Below are 19,526 nucleotides of genomic sequence, written 5' to 3'. Positions count from 1 at the left end.
CTGCCTGTAGCCAAAAAGGTGAGGACCTCTGTCCTCTTGGTATGGGCTCTGGCCAGCCCTATTTTGTAAACAAAACCAAAACTAAAACAAACATGTCACTGTTTCTTTATGCTAAGAGTTTGAACTATTAGGTAACTAAATCAGTGAAACACCAGCTAAATCCAAAGTACAACTGACCCTACAGTTTAGAAAATGAACTTTACTTACAGTAAATACAACACTAGCTATGGTTAGGGTCACATACAGATCCCCCGCCCCCAGGTGCTCATTTGCATCACTGCTTTAAACTCAGAGTGAAATACTTGTTTTCCACCAGGCGTCTGTGGCCCCGGTGTTTCTTTGCATGCAGGTGCACCAGTCCACTCCTCTGAACTATACCTGACCTCTCCGCCAACCTGTGTGTTTTTATTATCTCAGCCTCCTTGCACAGCCAGAGAACTGTATCGTTCACTGAGCGTTCCGTGGAGCTCTTCCAAGCCCATCTCTTTTATTTCAGTTTTACGTGTGCGTTACTTCCCCGTTCCACCGGGGCGTCAGTGGAGGCAGCAACAGGTTGAAGTGAAGGGCTTTAAACAACTTTGTCTCCTTCTTTTTTATTCCCCCGCTTTCCTTCTGCCTGCCCAGCGATTTTCTGTCTAATTTTCTCAAAGATTCAACCTGTGAGCACTTCAGGAACAGTTGTGCGTAAGGCATTTTCTTTTTCCACGAAGAAAAACAAAAACAAAAATTTTATTTCCTCTAGAGATTTCACAAGCAGCAAGAAAAGATTTTTTATTCCCCGGGACCGCAAATACGTTTCCCAAAAGGTTCAGTTTAGTGCACTTCCATTCAAACTGGAAATTACTGAAAGTTTTTTATGGATTCATTTCGCAGAAAACTGTTTAATATTAATATCAGACGCAAATTTCGGATCCAATAAAGTGTTGTGTTAGGAAACAGGGAAGGCAGGTAGTTCTAGATAGATAGATAGATAGATATCCTTAGATTTTAGACTAATTATCTTCATACCTGTCCTCTCTCGACCCCCCCTCGCTGTTTTTCCTTCACTGGCGTGGTATGGTGACGTCCAATTATAACTATATCACTCAATCGCTTCAATGGATTCGGGCTGGAAACCCCGCCTGTGGGCCGTCCCTTGCTGGGGCATTATATTATAGGAAGACAAGCGTGTCTCTCGAGACAGATCTGTATTGTACAGCTCCAGACTGAGGTTCACGGTGCCTCCTCACAAACACACAGACATTTCTGCTGTCAGGGCTGCTACACCTGCTCTGCTGAGGCAAGACTAACAGAGGAGACACCTGTGTGGGAAGATCATCCTTCTTTTTTGGGAGAATGAAACTTGAAGTCTTCTCTGCGCACCATTTCGTGCAGAAGCCGCTGGAGCTGTGCATGGACACAGATGGAGGAGTCCCATCTCCTTTGTCCGGGGACGAGCTGGGATCGGACGGGGACTGCGTGGCCAATAGCCCGGCACCTGTCACCCAGGGCAGCGACGGCAGCAAGGGGAAACCCTACACCCGCAGACCCAAACCCCCCTACTCTTACATCGCCCTCATCGCCATGGCCATCCGGGAGTCCAGCAGCGGCCGCCTCACTCTGGCAGAAATCAACGACTACCTGATGAAGAAGTTTCCATTTTTCCGTGGCAGTTACACCGGCTGGAGGAACTCGGTGCGCCACAACCTGTCACTCAACGACTGCTTCCTCAAAGTGCTGCGGGACCCGTCCAGGCCCTGGGGCAAGGACAACTACTGGATGCTCAACCCGAACAGCGAGTACACCTTCGCTGACGGGGTGTTCCGTCGCAGGAGGAAGCGCATCACCAAGGGGCCCCCCAAGGAGCAGGAGAGCCCGGACCTGCTCAGCGAGGACACTCGTCTTCCCGCTCCGGAGGAGAAGTTGGGGGCCAAGTTCTCCAGCTCCTTTGCCATTGACAGCATCCTCAGCACACCCTTCAAACGGAGGGAGGACAGCCATGTTGATGCAGACATCTACGCCCCCCGGCTCTACTGGCCTGCAGGCCCCCAAATATTTCCATATACTCTGAACTATCCGGCACAACACACGTACCTGTCAAAGGCGGCGTACAGCAGCACAGAGCCCAGCAGGGATGCACTCAGATACCTCCAGCACACAGCCCCGGGCATGGTCGCACCGGGGGTCACTTTCAAGGTGCCCAGCAAGGCGCGAAGTTTCCACATAGACTCTCTGCTGTCATGAAACACCCGGACTGACGTCAGACTTGTATGTTTTGACCCATGATGAGCACTTTTGCGGGGGCTTTTAGCTTTCAGTGCTTTAGCTGTTTAACTGTTTGGGACTCTGTCTCATCATGGCCACTGCGAGTGATTCTGCAGTGAAACAACAACAAACAAACAAGCACGGCGTGTTCTCAATATAGCCCTTACTGCGTGATGTCAAAGCAAAAATCTGCTGTCATCGCAGGACATTCCACAATGTGTTTGTGTCTGTGTGTGTGTGTGTGTGTGTGTGAGAGAGAGAGAGAGAGAGAGAGAGAGAGAGAGCGAGAGAGAGAGAGTGCGTGTTAGGGATGTTTAGAGACTGTTTGTATTCATGGATCACTGGTCATTTCTACTGTAAGACGGCAAGCGCCATGTAGAAACATTAATCTATTTATATTTCCATGTTTGTATGATCTGCTGTATAACATATTGTTGTATATATGTGAAAATAGTGACTGAGCTGCGATGAGAATCACGTGGCTGCACTAGAAACGCTTGGAGAAATATGTTTTCCAAAGATTGAGTCCTGCATGCCTGGTATTTTTATGAATAAAAACGTGAAACAATGGGACCCTGGTGTTCAATGACTCATTCATTACAGACATAAAGGAACAAGGTGTTTGTTAGAGGATCTGCAGGTGGACAGATCAGTGGGGCGGAAAAGAATGGACCCCACACCTGTTCAACAGCACAAACGGTGGAGCCAAAACATGAGGCAATTGTTTGTCTCAGTCTTTAGAAAAGTCCTGAATCACAAATCCTCCAAGTCAGAATAACAGAATTAAACTTTATGCACAGCATATTGCCTTAGGGCTCTTCTACTGATGCCTTACTACATTTTTAAATACTATTGCTCATTACAATACATTTCAATCAAGACAACAGTAAAAAAAAATAGAGCAGAGAATACAGGTTAAACATAAATACGCCACTGTTATTGATAATAATTATAATTAGTTATGCTGCTGTTATTTATTTGATCACACACAAACGTGTACCCAGCCCACGTTGTTGTATAAGCCTCCAAAATGCAGTGGCAGTGTGTATGTCAGACAAAAACACAAAGTCTGACACAAAAACTCAGTTGTTTTATAATGATCTGTTCAGGAACAGTCATCACAAAACATTCAAATTATTTTTGTGATCATCATATTTTATTTCATATGACTGCTCCACTGATATTAATAGCTCCACGGTTAAGTTCACAGAAATAGGTTCAAATATTTGGTGCTGCCTTGTTTCTACTACACAACCTTTTATCAGAAACTAATCACACGCCTGTCCACATCGTGCGCGTCCTGCTGCTCAGCAAGTGCAGTAATTTGTCCCGTCAACAAAACAGAGATGTCAGTTTCCCTGAATAACACCAGCTTCAGATTTACATTATGTTGAGAGACGTGCACCCGCCGTCGTGCAGGCCGTTTCCTGTTCGGGGCTCCAGTTGCTCTCCGCGGTCCTGAAAACACAGACCCCAGGTTTTAATTAAATAGTTCGTTTAAATTCAGTGCAACAGCGACAAACCACAGTTTGATTCCGATCCAAACTTTCAGTGAGTGCATCTAAAATTAAAGCATAAACAGCAATGGTTTGTTTTACTAATGGCCTTTAGTGTTTCACAGATTTTCCGGCACTAATTAGTCCTGTTTTATGTTCACAACTTGGTGTGACTTTGCTGATCTCCTTAAGGGTGTGTTTGTGAAAGTGTAAGGATACCTGTATCTAGTTAGAAGATGCAGCCGACATTTAGCGCCAAACCCAGGTGATGACAGCTGATCTAGAGCAAAATGATCGATGCCAGTGAATTAATCAAGGTGCGTGTACAAATTAAAGGAAAGTGAGTCACGCACTTAAATGCTACGTCTTCAGGTTTGGAAACAGGAGTGGATGCTTTTCACTTCACAGATGCTGAATAACCCCGGGACACAGCTGCTAGTCCAGGACGCCTCTGGTGCAGCAGGACGATGAAGTACAAAACCAAGTAGACTATCACAAGTACACATGTATATGTATAAGTAATAATAAGTTAATATAAGTAAATATACTTACATATATGTCGGTATATTTAAGTCAGCGTTGTAAATACGCTTTGGAGATGACAAACACAACTAGGCCTATGAACTGAGCAGCCCAGCTCATGTCCTTCATCACTCAATGAATCAGAAGCGGACAGTCGAGCGCGCACAGCCGTGTGCCAGGTGACAGGTGAGACTTTCTCCAGTTTGCAGGGACAATGCTGCAACCTGGAGGTGAGACGCCGGAACAGCACACCTGTCTGTGTGCCCGTCACATCTGTAATCAGCTTCCCTACTGTGTTTGCATCCGCGTTGTCATGACGCGCATCCTTCATATCCGTAAACAGCCTTTCTCTGCTTTTAGATTCAGCCGGTGTGTGTTGAGTGAAGGTGATGCAGCCTAAGCAGGAACTCAGGCTCGTTCCGAGGCTGACTAAGGCCCACAGTGTTATGAAACCAAACCTTAAGGGAGGCACAATGTTAGGAAGTCCAAACAGTCTGTCACTCCGGCAGACTGAACCGCGCCTGACCTCCCAGCGTCCCGGAGAGGGAGCTCAAAAGCTCCGGTCACCGCCACAGGAAACAGGCGGAGCGGCCAAAAGCATATTAGATAAGTGAAATACAGCATTTGATTATCTTTGTTTATCACAGGCCTATCTCATACATAAAAACTATAAAACATGGGATAAATAAATCTAACTATTAAGTCTATATAAACAGTGTTCGTGTTTTTTTAAACAGACTTTTAAAAAACATTTGCTGCTGATCATTTTTTATATACATAACAGAAATAAACGCCTCATTTTTATATTTAAATCTACCGTATTGCTAGCCTAATACACTGCTCTATTACTACACTATTCTACTTTCGTATTATTTCAAAAAGACCTGGTGGGTTACTCGAAGTCAGGACGGGCCGGCAAATATTTTCTCTAAATCTGCCTCATGCTTTATGGGGGATAAACAATATATCTAAGCCTAAATATAATAAAACAAACAGGAGATCTTGAGGTGTCGGCAGTAGGCTCATACGGGCCTCCAGCCTCCAGCCCTGACTGTATTCCAGAGACCAACTCCTCTGTCAGAAGCACCTTTGAATAACTTTCGTGGTGGCCGCTGATCACTTGATATTTCCAAAACGCTAAATTAGGAGCTCGTATAATCTGGGTGCGTAAGAGCAGCGCCGTCTTCAAAGCTCTCCCAGAACAAAGATTCCCTCCGCAAGCCAACGCATCCTGATCTCGACGGGGGTCGTACGTTTTGAAGTCGCAGGAAATTTCTGGGGCTGTTACGGTCTTCCAAAGTGCTCTGTGTCACGGTGGAAAATGATTTTATCCGCACATCCTTTGTTGTGCAAAGTGCAAAGGTTATTGTCGCTGGTTATTGTTTGGAAAATCCTCCAGGCTACATCTTGACTTAAAAAGGCCGTGACGCCAATCACGTGCACAGAAGCACTTTGGAATATGTGTAAAAATATGAACTTCTTTATAGTACAAACGTTTCACTGATTGTGTTGTGGTTTATGCGTTTCCCAAAACCCACTTTGTGCAGGACTTGTTGAAAAAAAGGAGGGCACGTTTATTACCAAGAAAAAAAAATATAACTTTCTATGCACATCTAAAAATAATAACAAGAAATCGCTTCACACACACACACACACACACACACACACACACACACACACACACACACACACACACACACACACACACACACACACAGAGAGAGACACACAACCAAAAAGCTCTCGGTGCCGTTTTGCTTTTTTCCAGAGCCCACTGACCTCCGCTCCGTCGCTGCACGGAGGTTGATATTACCTTTATGAGATACAGAACTCCATCCTGTTGGACAAATCTGTGTGTGATGTCTCCAAAGGGGAGAGCACTGTCGACGCCCGCTCGCCTAATTTCGCTTTTCTCTCTAATGAACGCGGGGCCCTTGGGACCGGCTCTGGCCCCGGGCGGTAAGCTGACACTGGCGCGCTGTGTGTGGTATCCAGGGCCGGGCTTGATGGAAAAAGCCTGCTTCCACTCATGTCAAAGTCATTTACTCAGAGCAACCCCCCACTTACACACGCACGGTAAAGACCACCACCTCTCCATCTCTCACACTCCTCGCCCCAGTCCGGCACCGCGACAGTTTGTTTTTGTTATCCTCTGGACCAGTTTGGAAGGAAATTATGAGCAAAAAACACAAATAATACAAGATGGTGCGTTTTTCATTGCTTGACCACGAAGCCTTTGAGTATTGTCTGCAGCAGATATCATAGGCCCGTGAGAATGTTTTGAACATCATGGTTTTAGTTGCAAGCTGGACCTTTTACACATATTGTGGTGGTTTATTCGTGTCAGGAAAATGTAATCTGCAGCACATTGTGCTGAAATCACAGCTTCATACATACAGAGCCAGAGGGGGAGGAAGCTCGTTTCTAACTTGTGCGGCTGGCGTGTGGCGCTGTTGATTGGGATGTTTGCTGGACGTTTGATAGATGGCTTAATTGCGTGTAGTTCGAACTTGGAGAATGGGGGTGGGAGGGGAAGAGAGATGGCGAAGAGAGGAGAGAATGAGAGGCTTTGACGCTGCTGAGAAGGGTAAGTGGACATGAGCCAGATTTGGGAAGTGGGTGAGGAGGGTAGGAGGGGGGTGGCTCCTATCGTCACTGATTTCTTGGAGATTTGCTGGCGCAGAGTGCGGATGAGAAGAAGGGGTGGGGGGCTCTTGCAAAGGAAAGAAAGATTTTTGCAATGATAGGTGGTCGAGCTTTGTTTGGCTGCACTGTTGTGCGCAATAACTCGGGAGGTTTTCGTGCTTCCTCCACTTGAAGAATTATTAGGAAGGTAGATGTCCACCCGTTGCGCCACGCAGCACCACTTAGCGCCGCTGTGACACCCAGTGGATCCCGAGTGACGAGCTAAAGCCCTGGACACTCAGTCTCCAGTGGATAACCAGCTCAACCCACTCTTCCTCTTCCTCTCTATGTTAGTGCGTACCCGCCGTGTCTTCATGCGTCAAGGGAGCACCGTGCGTAACGGGAGAGCCGTGCGTAACTGCAGAAAGATTTCACTCCATTTTGCGCTGGGATTCTGAGGACCACTGGCGGTGTAACTCTCACCTGCAAGGACACTGACCGCTGAATTCCGACGTACTTGTCTTTTGAAACATCTCAAAGCTCGTCTTTTCTCCCTCCCTCTCTTCTCCCTACGCGAGTCGTACGTCAGAGCTGACATGACGACCGAGACCCCTCAGCAACAGCTGGACCCTCCACCTCCTCTGAGATCCAGCCCGGTGTCCGGAGTCCTGCATCCCGCCATGCTGAGCCCACAAGCCGCCGCAGAAAACTCGTCCACTGCCATTAAAGGAAAGAAGGCGAGCTCCGGTTTAAGGCGACCAGAAAAACCGCCATACTCCTACATTGCTCTCATCGTTATGGCAATACAGAGTTCCCCCTCCAAAAGGCTGACACTCAGTGAGATCTACCAGTTTCTGCAGGCTCGCTTCCCTTTTTTTAGGGGCTCATATCAGGGCTGGAAGAACTCCGTTCGGCATAACCTTTCGCTTAACGAGTGCTTCATCAAGCTGCCCAAAGGGCTGGGCAGGCCGGGTAAAGGCCACTACTGGACCATCGATCCAGGCAGTGAGTTCATGTTCGAGGAGGGTTCGTTTCGTCGTAGACCCAGAGGCTTCAGAAGGAAATGTCAAGCTCTGAAGCCCATGTATCGAATGATGAACGGCATAGGCTTCGGCACATCCCTTCTCCCTCAGAGTTTTGACTTCCAGGCTCCATCAGCCACCCTCGCCTGTCACAGCAACAGCTACAACCTGGACATGATGAGCAATTCAATGGCCGGGGGTTACGACGGACTGAGCAGTGGCCACCACGTTCCCCACATGTCCCCGAGCCCCGGCTCCACATACATGGCAAGTTGTCCTGTGCCGCCTAATGGGGAGTACGGACCGGAGAGCAGCAGCAGCCCCGTACCGTCCTCTCCGGCCATGGCCAGCGCGCTGGACGGTCACTCCCCGTACGCCAGTACATCTGCACACTGGGCGTCCTCTGGCGGGTCCCCCTATGTCAAACAGCAGCCTCTAGCCTCCAGCAGTCCCGCGTCCTCTGGTTTACACTCCGGCATGTCGCCTTACTCCCTGGAGCAGAGTTATCTTCACCAGAACGGCAGGGGCAGCCATTCCACCGACATATCAGGTACACCAAACTCTTTACAGCTCACGCTCGCGATGGCGAACCACATCTAATACCTCTGAGAGCTAGAATAAAAAAGAATCAAAGCACACGAACCGCACAGCATGTCCACCTTAAACTCCAAGATGCTGTAGAGTTTCTCTCTGCGCCACGGGCCTACGCCAGTTTTTATGCTTTAAAAGACTAAAATCCACTTTTGAATATTATTTTTCATAAATATAACTAATATTTAAAATGAGGATGGCCGAGTTGATTTGAAAGACTAAATAATGCCAAAAAGCATTTTATAAATTTGTGCAAGGCCACTAATGAAAACATTTATCAACGATGTAGTTTTATTTGGATTTGCCCTCGTTATTTCTGTGTAATTCTATATTAACTTAAATATTGTGAGTTACAAAATAGACCAACAAAAGCTGAATTAATTACTAAAAGTACACTGATTATTTAATTATAAACCCGTGACCGTGCACTGCTAAGCTTGTTCAGTAACATAAAGGGTGACTAGGTTTAACATTAATTTTTTTGCCAGTAAACAAATTAAACCTGAATAACTTGTATTATTTCTACTTGTTTCATCAACGGTTTGCAGTATTTTCTAAGCCATCTCAGTATCGCACATCACGGGGCATTTGGCCTAATTAACAGATTAAGAAAAACTGCTATTTTGTGACCGCACCTCCCTGGTTCACGGTCATTTACTCTAACACAACACAGCGAGGCTTTACTAAAGTCCGGGGATTTCATCGAGGCCAGGAGCCCATGCTGGAGCCCGAAGGGGTCCCAGAGGTTAACTAAACATAGACTGTGCAGGTCGGACCACACCGGCTGAGGGATTCAACCGCCGCCTATCCACCAGAGATGGAAGCCCTTGTTAAGCTTTACGCAGCGTCTAAACTGAGCCTGTGGAGGCTAAATGTGCTGGATTGTGCAGTGCACGGCCGCTAACACTGCTGCCAGTCAGAAAGGCTTGTGTGTATGAAAACGGGCGGAGGGCAGCGAGCTGTGGCCCGCAGGATAAAGCCTGCTGTCTTCCCCTGAAAAATAGTCACATCTGGAGTCCTTATGACCTTGACGAAACCACAGCCTCCTCATTTATTTTTCTCTTTCTGGAAAGAGAAGCTCACTGATGACGGTCAGTGAATCAGATTTAACAGGTCTGGGCTTCTCCAGGACAAATGAGTCGTATAGATGATTGATGTTGGGAAGGAATCTGGAAAAAGAAAAGCATTAAATACATTTTAAAGAGCCTTAAAGGGCGTATTGACTTTCCAAACAAAATGAACGGTATTGTGCATTCACATCGTTGAAGGCGTACAGCAGGTAAATGTGCAAAAGATTGTTGTGCTCTTAGGTAAAGAAACGACGAGTTTCTGTAACTAAATGAATCCGAAAATATGCGAGGCCGTGACGGGGAGGTTTAGACTTTACTAAACAATAATAACGTGATCGTTAATTAACATATACCACTTCATCTCAGTCAGTTCATTTTGCCACATTATTAATTATAGACTCCATGACAATATCAGAGCGACCTTTGTGGCGCTTTTTAAAGGGTTGTCTTAGATTCCTTAGATTTATACATTTAAACCCACAACTAAGGTGGACACACGTCTGGTTTGTGAAACAGTGTAGGCTATTTTTTATTTTATTTTGAAGCCAGTTCACATGTAAAAGCATGAATTTCTGGTCAAAACAGACCATCTTCACCTCGCTCACGCTGTTGTTGCGCAGAATAATATATTACAAAACTCGGTTAAAAAAAATGGTCGGAATAAAAATATGTGTGCTGATGAATATTCATGTGTCCACCTCCTCTCTCTGCCTGCACAGTGGGGATTCCGCGCTACCAGAGCCATTCCTCGGTGTGCGACAGGAAGGACTTTGTGTTGAACTTTAACGGCATCTCCTCCTTCCACCCGTCGGCTGGCGGCTCCTACTATCCCCCCCACCACCACCACCACCACCCCCAGAGCGTCTGTCAGGACATCAAGCCCTGCGTGATGTGAGTCCTCCGCTCACTGTGGATTTCAGAGGCAACGACGGCCACAGTGAGACTGCAGGTCCGTCACACCAGAACAACAAAACGCACAGATTTGCTTTCTTTTTCTTGCTTTTTTAAATTTTGGAGCATTCATACCTGGATGCACCGAGGTGTCTGCTCTCACGTTGGCCTCTTCCCTGCAGCCGAAGGAGCTGAAAACTGTGCATTGAAGGAAATGAAGGAAGAAACCCCAGAGGCCTTTAGAGAAACCACTTCGCCTATATGAACCCTGACAAGCGTTTCCTTCTTCAAAAGAAGCTTCAGAAAAACGAATTTAAATGCGTTTGCTCTTGTAACACGTGCAAACAAATTATATTCAAACATGAACTTCAACAAACGTTGCACTTATTGTATAATCTTTGCCAACTTTTTGTCTTGTAAAAGGTTTCAATAAAGCTGATCTATATTTTAGGCTACACTCAGACTTGTGGTTCCATGGACATCCGTGTCCGTGACGTGGAAAACGTATTTCATTTGTATTAAAGGAGATATTCAGCGTGCACAGCGCAGAAACACGTTACAGTTACATTCTGCATATCGCTAATGGTTCATTTGGAGACATCTCTACTTTATTTGAGTATTTGTCATTTGCTGCTTCTTTATACTTCCCTGCATTTACATGACACCTCCAGAAGGAGATTTAACATGCAGCCATGTGGTCACTTTGCATTCTGCCGTTTTAAGAAGCATTACACAAACTACCAGTGGTGCACTTCCATTCATCTGGCTTTCGCACTGTTACGACATTAAAATACTGCTTGTTAATTCGTTAATAATTATCATGAAATAAAATAAGATACGTGCTAAGTCAACACTGACAGTCACCACCTGTGGCACAATGACTATTTTCACCGTTGACTCTTTAGGTACATTTTGCTGTTCATTCTGCTGAGGGCCTGAATGCAGGACTGTTACTATGGAGCGTTTTTATTCTACACTGACAGTACTGCTACTTTTGTCTACGTACAGGATCCGAATACTTCTTCCACCAGTGATGGTCAGGTGTCAGTATTACGATTTCAGTAGATGCGCAGGTGTGGCCATAATGAGGGTGTTGCACTGGTGCCGAGCATTAAGTAAACTTGCTTTAACTATATAAAAATACAGTACACAACTATGAGACAAAGTCCCACTTTTTAAATCGAAGTTAATATACACAAATACAAAAGTAAACTTAAAGGATCAGAGGTAAAGGTAGTGTTACGCAGCTGAATGGCTCCTGACAGTGCTGTATGATGGCAAATCACACCGTCATTTCTGATTGATTAACATGGAAACGAGATTGCATAAGGCAGAAGTGCAGTTTACTGGAAGGACTGGGGTTTGTTTTTATTAGATGGGTTTGTTTTGTATGTGAAATCTTAATCTGCAACGTAACTAATAACTCCAGAGGATCAAAAGTAAAATATCTCCCTGAGAAATGTATTGGAGTAGAAGTATAAAGTAGCACAGCTCAAACATACTTAAGTAAAATACAAGCACTTGTATAATGTTCTTAGTTACTTTCCCTGATTCAGGTGTTGATAGAGAAGCGATATGAAGAAACATCACAACTTCTGCACAGACTAAGCAGTACACAAAACACAGAGCCACGCAGGGCGACCACTGAAACACTTCCTCTGAAAGCTAGATGACAGCGAAACAAGGAGGCCCCTCAGTGTATCTGAGTTTTCTCAGTTTGGATAATTCCCAGCCTCCTCCAGCTTGTCGAACACAGCTGAAAGTCTTTTGCATCCTGAGGCTGCTCCTTTCCATGTGGACATGTAGGACTGCCAGCACTTGAAGACAACATATAAACAACTGAAACGACAGGGCCTGCATCCATGGAAATGCAAAAGTGTGGTATTTTTAGAGTGTGGTAAACAGATCAGATTCAGGGAAAGCTGCCTCGTCACACAAACACTAAGGAGAAACAGACATGGGAGGCTGCACTTGTGCTGCTTCTCCGGTTTTTGTCTGCATGGCTTTTGTTCATGCAACTAATGCAGCATCCTTAACACAGGCATGCAGATAGGATGTAACAGTGGCTGCTGTTTATCAGGCCACTGATGTCATTGCAATTTCCTAAAATTCTCTGTGGAGTCACTAGTTTTGCTGTAAACGCTGAGATGTTTGGCATCTGTTACCTCTGTGTTTATTACTAATTTAAACTACTCAGAATTTAAACATTTTATTCATGATTAATATCGATTAGGATATAAATATTCTTTCTTGAGTCAATTAAAAGTGACTGTGTAGGAAAACAGAGCAGCACTCCAGCAGTTTTAAGAGTCTAAAGGTTTACAAAGAGCATGTTTTCACATTTCAACTGCACAAAAAGCTACAGGTACAGCGGTTTTCACGTGTGATATATGCTTATGTGTTCCTGATATGCTGCCGAGAAAATGGAAGGATCTCTCAGCAAATTGTACCATGGAACAACAACATCATCAATCAAAGCTGTTGCTTGTAAGCAAGCTTCAGATCCAGATTCAGTGTCAGGACAACAGTGGGGGAGGGCCTGAGAATCCATGCTCATTTTACAGAAGTGGCCAACAACAAACACCAAATGCTACTATGAGAGGGAAGAAGAATATCACTGACAAGACAGCAGAGTCTTTCCTAATGACATGTCACACAAACAGGCCCTGCAACTGCTTTCCATGACAGGCTTTTAAAGTAATGAACGCTCAATATAGTGGAGTAGTGCGCCATCTAGTGACTCAAACCGTGCTACAGCTCTTTTTGCTGAAGCACGATACTGAAGAACACGTGATGCAGAAACTGGCCCATTTACACTCACTGTGCTCTGAGAGGCAACGGCTAAAATGACTAATAGCAAAGATCATAGAGCAACAATATAGGTGGCTCATTTACTGTTCTGCACTTGTACCATTACATTTTCACAACGGTCATCCACATTCAGGGCTTTGTAAAGACAGGTTGTCAAAGCAATGCAAAGAAAATGGTACAGTCAAGAGCAGATGAACGACTACATTTAGTGCCAAAATAGTTTGGGCACTTATTGACAGAAGCAATTTTTAGCCCGACAGTGAGGTGAAAGGAAAAGTTAGCAAATCCTAAATGATTAGGAACCGGTCTCAGAGGACCATAAACATTCACAAGAACTTTAGATGAAATCCATTCATTCGTTTTTTAGCCACTTAGTTTGGCCATCTACGTGGGCCCAGAATGAAACATCTACATATTGCAGCAGGTGGACTGCATTACATTTCAGGCAAACATTCACGGTCCCCAGCGCAATGGAGTCCACTGACGTTGGTGACCCCCTGACTTTTCCTCTAGTTCCACCATGAGACTGAAGTGTTTTGTTCAGGGTTAAATATCTCCATTCTGGGCTGGGATGGAAATTTGGTACAAACATTCTTTCATTTCCCATATTATACTAATGTTAACTGGTTTAAAAACAGTGACTATGGTAAACATTATTACCTGATAAACATCCACATCCAGGTGTGTGAGCATGTTAGCGTGCTGGCCATACAGTAGCACTTTTCCTCAAGGGTTGGACAGACAGAAACAAGGGAAAGCAAAACTAAGCCACTTCCATGTTTTATGGCTGAATCTAATCCACTGATGAAGCCTCTTGGATGAGAAGTGAAACGTCTTCTACCTAAAACTATGTCCTGATGATTTCTTCTATGTTTTTTCAGCATAATGACAAGACTACAGCTGAGCACTTTCTGTCTGATTCTGTGAGCTTGTTACTGGTTTCATATATTTTTTATACTATTTATTTTAAGGAACTACTGTAGGCTAAATGGGATTACTGGGGGCTCCTTGATTAATTGCCAGGACCTGGAATATTAAATTTTGCTCTGGCATGTGAATATGGATGTGCATGTGTACTGGAATGAGATCTTTGCCCTGCTGACCTTTTGAGTAGTAAGTAAATCTATACAGACACTAGCAGCCCTGAGAGGTTTCATGCTCATGCTGCAAGTACAATACATGGAAAGATAACTTTACTGTTCTTAGATCCTTTAGCAGTGGACACTTGTAGATGGCTGCTGAGGAAAGGTCAGGTATTCACAATTAAAGGTTTTAGTCTCTGAATACTTTCAAGCATCTCACATGCAGCTTCATCAGAGGAGGTTTCATCAGTTTAGGCTCAGATCTGCTTCAAACTGATTGCTAATGTTGGCATGCTAACAAAGCTAGTACAATACAGTGCAACTTAACTTATAATATTTACCTGGATGTCAGCATGCCAAAGATATGCTAATGCTAACATGCTCACAGTCAAATCCTGTAAAAGATTTTAGCTTGTTAGAAAGCTGCTGTGGTAGCATAACACCTGGCATGTAATCTTTAGAACTGCAACTGACCATGAAACTCTGTAACAAACTTCACAGCAATCCATCCAGTAGTTTCAACTGCATTACCCATGAACCACCTTGCTAGAAGCAATTAAATACGTGAGAGTCCATAGCGTGACATTTACCGGGGGTTGTGAAACCATGTTGCAGCATGTAGGAGAAAGTTTGTACGTTTGGAAAGTCGTGTGTAGCTGTTTGTTTCAGTGTTACCAAGAGTGCTGGTGTTTTCTTCATCTGAACTGAGACCAGTTACAAAAAGCAAGAACCTCTGGTAGTGATCGAGCACCATCTGCTGCTTTTCTACTCTTCCTCCCTCAGAGGTGGGGCCACAGTCTTAAAGTCTCCTCCTGCGCAGGCTGTTTTCATTCAACATCTGTCTCAGTTCAACTCAGTTCAGTGTCCTAGATCAGACATGCCGGACACCACGCTGCAGCTGCCCAGTCACACACCAGCTCCAACAAGACCAAGACATGGCTTCTGTCACGGCACTGTCCTCCTGCTGAGCTGTCTGCCAAGGACTTCTCCACCCGACTGACGGGTGGTGGCTGACAGCTTCTTGTTCCAGCACTAAGTGGCTTCTCTATGTCATGGTGAAGCTTCTCCTTTTTCACTTCACACACTTAAAGCTGGACAGCCCATAGCACCTGATTATTCTGTGATATATTTGCTGAATAAAACATTGAGCCTACATATACAGATCACTCTGAACCTGCACTATGAAACAGTTCACTGGAGCTGAAACCCTCTAAGTGGTACAGATAATGGATGGATGGTGCTGACTGTCCACTAGGGGGCAGAATGTGCAGCTCACAGAGACACACTGTCCCAATAGATCAGTTTTTAGGAGTACAAAATATAATTTCAGGGCCTGTAAACTAAGAGAGCGCATATTTGTTGAATTATTATGTCTGATATTCCTCTTAAATACAGAATTGAATTTATCAAAGTGCATCAGAGATATGGTTGGTAAATGGTCTCATATACAGTGGCACTTTTCTACACATTGAAACACAGCCAAAGCACTTTAAGCTATTTCTCATTCACCCATTTGCACATACAAACACTCACACACCTGTGACATTACTGGGAGGAAACAAAGGCTGAAGCCTGGGAAGCCGCCCGCCCCGGGTTAGGAGATGACCTGCTCCAGCCGCTTAGTACAAGCCCGGCAGGTACCTCAGATCTGCAGGGACTGGCCAGCTAGTGGTGCCTAGAGTTTGAAATAAACAAGTGCTTTTAGCTATTATACTGCCCACAACTGGATCCAGCTCCCAGTTCAGCTGACTGCACAGACACTGATGTTTCAGATTTCTGCAAGAATCTACACCCACCTCAAGAGTTAAAGTGTTTAGTCTTGGAAATAAGTAGAAAAAGGCTACAAAGAATATTACTTCTTGTATGTTTTAATCTAATTAGTATTCTAATGTTTTATCGACACAGTAGATATACAGTTTAATGTTTTATCTAATTGTGTGCATTGTGTTAAGCACTTTGAATTGCCTTTGTGCCTGAAAATATGCTATATAAACAAACTTGCCTTGCTTTATAATCATCACAGTTAGTTGGTTGTTTAGATGTTTACTGTAGCGTGGAAAGGCCCAGACAAACAAAGCCACCATCAGGGTTATTTGGCTTGTTACATATAGATTGTAAATGCTGCTAACATTTTAGAGACAGTGTCTGTTATTTAATATCTTGAAGATATTTATGATGTTACATCTTCCCTGTTTCCATAAATAGATCTACACATTTCGTTTGCGCAGCGTGTTTGTTAATACAGAGTTCAAATGGTGTACAAGTAAGAACAAAATGAATCAATTCATCAAAGGCAACTAAATCAGAAGCAGCTCAGTCTTAATGTGACATTTCAGTCCTTATTTGGGATTCCAAAGAAGTGCCACTCATTCAGCTGCCTGCATGGTCTTAAATGTCTCATTCTCTGGCCTTGAGAACAGATTTACCCTCGATGAATGTTTTGCACATGGATGATTGGCAGCTATTTATTTGAAAACCGATTCCAGTGTGCTTTTAGGTGCATGACCCTGAGGTCCTGGGATGTTTTGGAAATCTGTCTGTGTTTAATTAAGTTCTTAATATAAACGCTGCTGATGACACAGCGAGGACCTATAAACAACTTCATACTCGATCCCACAGGAGTGAGACTAAACCACTGGCTCATAAAATCAGTTCCTGCACTCGCTAACTGAAAATCGTGCATGTGCATCGGTGTGGCAGCAGGGGGCGCTATGCCACTGCTTTATGTCAGTGTGCATGTGATAAAATGACTTACAAGCTTGGGAGACTGGCAGCAACACAGACCACACATCCAGTGGTGATGATGACGATGACGATGATGACACCTACAAATGATAACCAGAAATAAAGTGTATGTCATATAACTGAGCTACAGTGACAGCTGTGAAGCTACTGAAGCCACTAAAGCCGTTTAGGCCTCAGGACTGCTCTAATGACAAACACGCACCATCGCCATCAGCGGCCACCAGGGGGCAGGAGTGTGTCATTTCTGAAGAGAACAGCTCCAGCAGCCGTTTCTGTTCAAAGCCCAAATATCTGATTAAACTCTCTTCACCATCAATGTATAACACTTTCACATAATAGTGTAATATTCACTATAACACTTTCACATAATAGTGTAATAAAGTACTAAAGTCATTTATAAAGAAGGTAGTTTTATGCCATGTGCGTTCTGCGTCTGGCTGTCAGTGACCGTGAGAGGGATGTGAACGGGTCCTGGTGTTAACAGCAGTTCTCAGACCTGTAGCAAATCACCCGAATAAAGACAGACTAGATCCCTTGAATCTGCCTCTGGGATGCAGGCACAGGTCCTTGCGGGTCAGGTGGTCCCCCACTCACCAGCAGGGGTCACCGGTCTCACGGCCGGTTCTGCGGCCCCGGGGCTCCCACAGGTGACGGTGCGCCCCTCCTCCCCCTACTCCGAGCCGGCACAGCTCTGACCACACATGCAAATCGCAGAACAAAGAGACCAAGGAAAACACACAAGTGAGAAACTGAGTCTTCTCACAGATTTTCATTGTTTTATCAGAATGTTCGAGTTTTCTTAATTTTCCCTCCCTTCTCTTCCGTTGTAACTACATATCTAGTAGAAGAGTTGCTGTTCTCCGGGAACATAAAGAAGCTGTGCTGGACGTGTTCAGCCTTAGGCCTTTATTATCTTTAGTAATCCCATCAGGCTTTCGGATCCACCTTAACACCAATAAATGCCATGCTTTTCCAAAGACGGTGTTAAGTTAAAAGGCAAAGTTTGCACACACCTGGTCTCCGAAGCGCACAGCCTTTATGTGGACTAATCCTCAGTGCGCGGGTCCTCTGCGCATTTCTGTCAATAAAGAGATTTGAGACATGTTTTCGTTTCGGATATATTTGTGGAATTTAAGGAATAAGCATCAGAATATGTTAAACCTGAATCCATGGACTTAAAAGAGAGAAGGGTCTCAAACATTTAATAAAGTCTATAAAACTGTTGTGCAACGTTTATTATTTTGCTTTGTACGAACATTTAAAAAAAATTAGATGTGACACCGAGTACACAGACCTACACCCCAGAGCACGCCAGCATTTACATCATTTACGTTTTCTTTATGCATTTTTAGAATTTATAAAACTGGTGAGGCCATCTTTCTTAACACAAATGCTTTAAAAAATTATCAAATGTATCTAAATATCTCCCTAAGAAATCACCAGTAAAAATCAAACAAACGTTTAATAATATTTATTCTATGCAAAATGTCTCAGTTTGATAATAAACATAACGTCGCACAGAGAGTTTATATGGCCTGTAGAGATGGATGAATGACTGTCTCCTGTCTTTAAAGGATTATTCCCATCACACTGAAAACACTAGTTATGTTGTTTTTGGCTTCTGCATTTAACACAACGAAACAGGCCTGAGAGGATGTGAGGAGACGTGGTGGCACTTCTCACACCCGCTCACTGGGAATGACATTTGGAGGTCTTCATCTTAGAAACACCTCGCACCCAGGGAGGCTTTTCTCACCCACCTCGGTCACATGAGCTTCCACTCGTCGCCCATCGGCGCTGTCGGGGAGCAGGGGCCAAGCACCCGCTGTCTTTAATGTCCATCTGTTGATTCAGACGCAGCTGAGGAGAGGTTCTCACATCCCGGGGCCTCAAGCTCGCTCTGCATTCATACCTCGGGTCTAACTGGAGGTTTAATAATGTTTAATAACACAAATGTAAAGTTTCCATTTGGGAAAAACGCCACATTATAACAAACATGAGGGATTGTACTAGTGAGTGGCGTTGTGCGGTTAATGTCGGCTGCTCTGTTTGAGATGGTTTTCACTTTTACACAGCTTTTGATATTTTACAGACGGATATGAGGCAGCACAAGCTGCTCCGACACACACGGCCCAAACTCACCGTGGCCTTCTTAAGAATAGCTTTACATACATTTGGTCATTTTATAGCTCCCCATATACATTTGAAATTGTTTTTAAAATCTAGCACTTTTTGTCATTTAGTAATAATCTCAGCAATAGGGGCACACCCTTCCCAGCATTTTAACAACTCCGTGTCTGAGCTGAGGGGAAGAGGAGGGCGGGGGGAGGAGGTGTAGTAACCTTTATTGCCATACAGCTTTTCCACAGGTTCATTTCGTCCTCCAATTGGATGATGGAGCACGCATACGGGGAGGCGCAGCCGCGG

At 44.6% G+C, this 19,526-nt stretch overlaps 2 protein-coding genes across 2 annotated transcripts; both read left to right on the top strand.

The window, feature by feature from the left end:
* Nucleotides 1-1,202: 1,202 nt before the first annotated feature.
* On the top strand, nucleotides 1,203-2,807 carry foxq1b (forkhead box Q1b). Its single transcript, XM_020601944.1, has one exon. It carries the CDS (start codon nucleotides 1,336-1,338, stop codon nucleotides 2,221-2,223), a length of 888 nt encoding a protein of 295 aa, XP_020457600.1. The 5' UTR covers nucleotides 1,203-1,335; the 3' UTR covers nucleotides 2,224-2,807.
* A 4,175-nt stretch (nucleotides 2,808-6,982) lies between these two features.
* Nucleotides 6,983-10,823, top strand: foxf2b (forkhead box F2b). Its single transcript, XM_020601906.1, has 2 exons — nucleotides 6,983-8,459; nucleotides 10,290-10,823. The coding sequence occupies exons 1-2, from the start codon at nucleotides 7,484-7,486 to the stop codon at nucleotides 10,463-10,465; spliced, it is 1,152 nt and encodes a 383-aa protein (XP_020457562.1). The 5' UTR covers nucleotides 6,983-7,483; the 3' UTR covers nucleotides 10,466-10,823.
* Nucleotides 10,824-19,526: the final 8,703 nt, after the last annotated feature.

This window comes from Monopterus albus, unplaced genomic scaffold (genome assembly GCF_001952655.1).
Source record: "Monopterus albus unplaced genomic scaffold, M_albus_1.0 scaffold53.1, whole genome shotgun sequence".
NCBI lineage: Eukaryota > Metazoa > Chordata > Actinopteri > Synbranchiformes > Synbranchidae > Monopterus > Monopterus albus.
The sequence above is the reverse complement of the archived record's forward strand: the minus strand, read 5'-3'. Positions and strand labels throughout refer to the sequence as shown.

What these genes read in the sequence shown, in the direction of transcription:
- foxf2b (XM_020601906.1), top strand. Translation starts at nt 7,484, where the DNA reads ATGACGACCGAGACCCCTCAGCAACAGCTGGACCCTCCACCTCCTCTG. An exon ending in CCATTCCACCGACATATCAG is followed by an intron (nt 8,460 to 10,289) that starts GTACACCAAACT and finishes CTGCCTGCACAG; the next exon opens with TGGGGATTCCGCGCTACCAG.
- foxq1b (XM_020601944.1), top strand. Translation starts at nt 1,336, where the DNA reads ATGAAACTTGAAGTCTTCTCTGCGCACCATTTCGTGCAGAAGCCGCTG.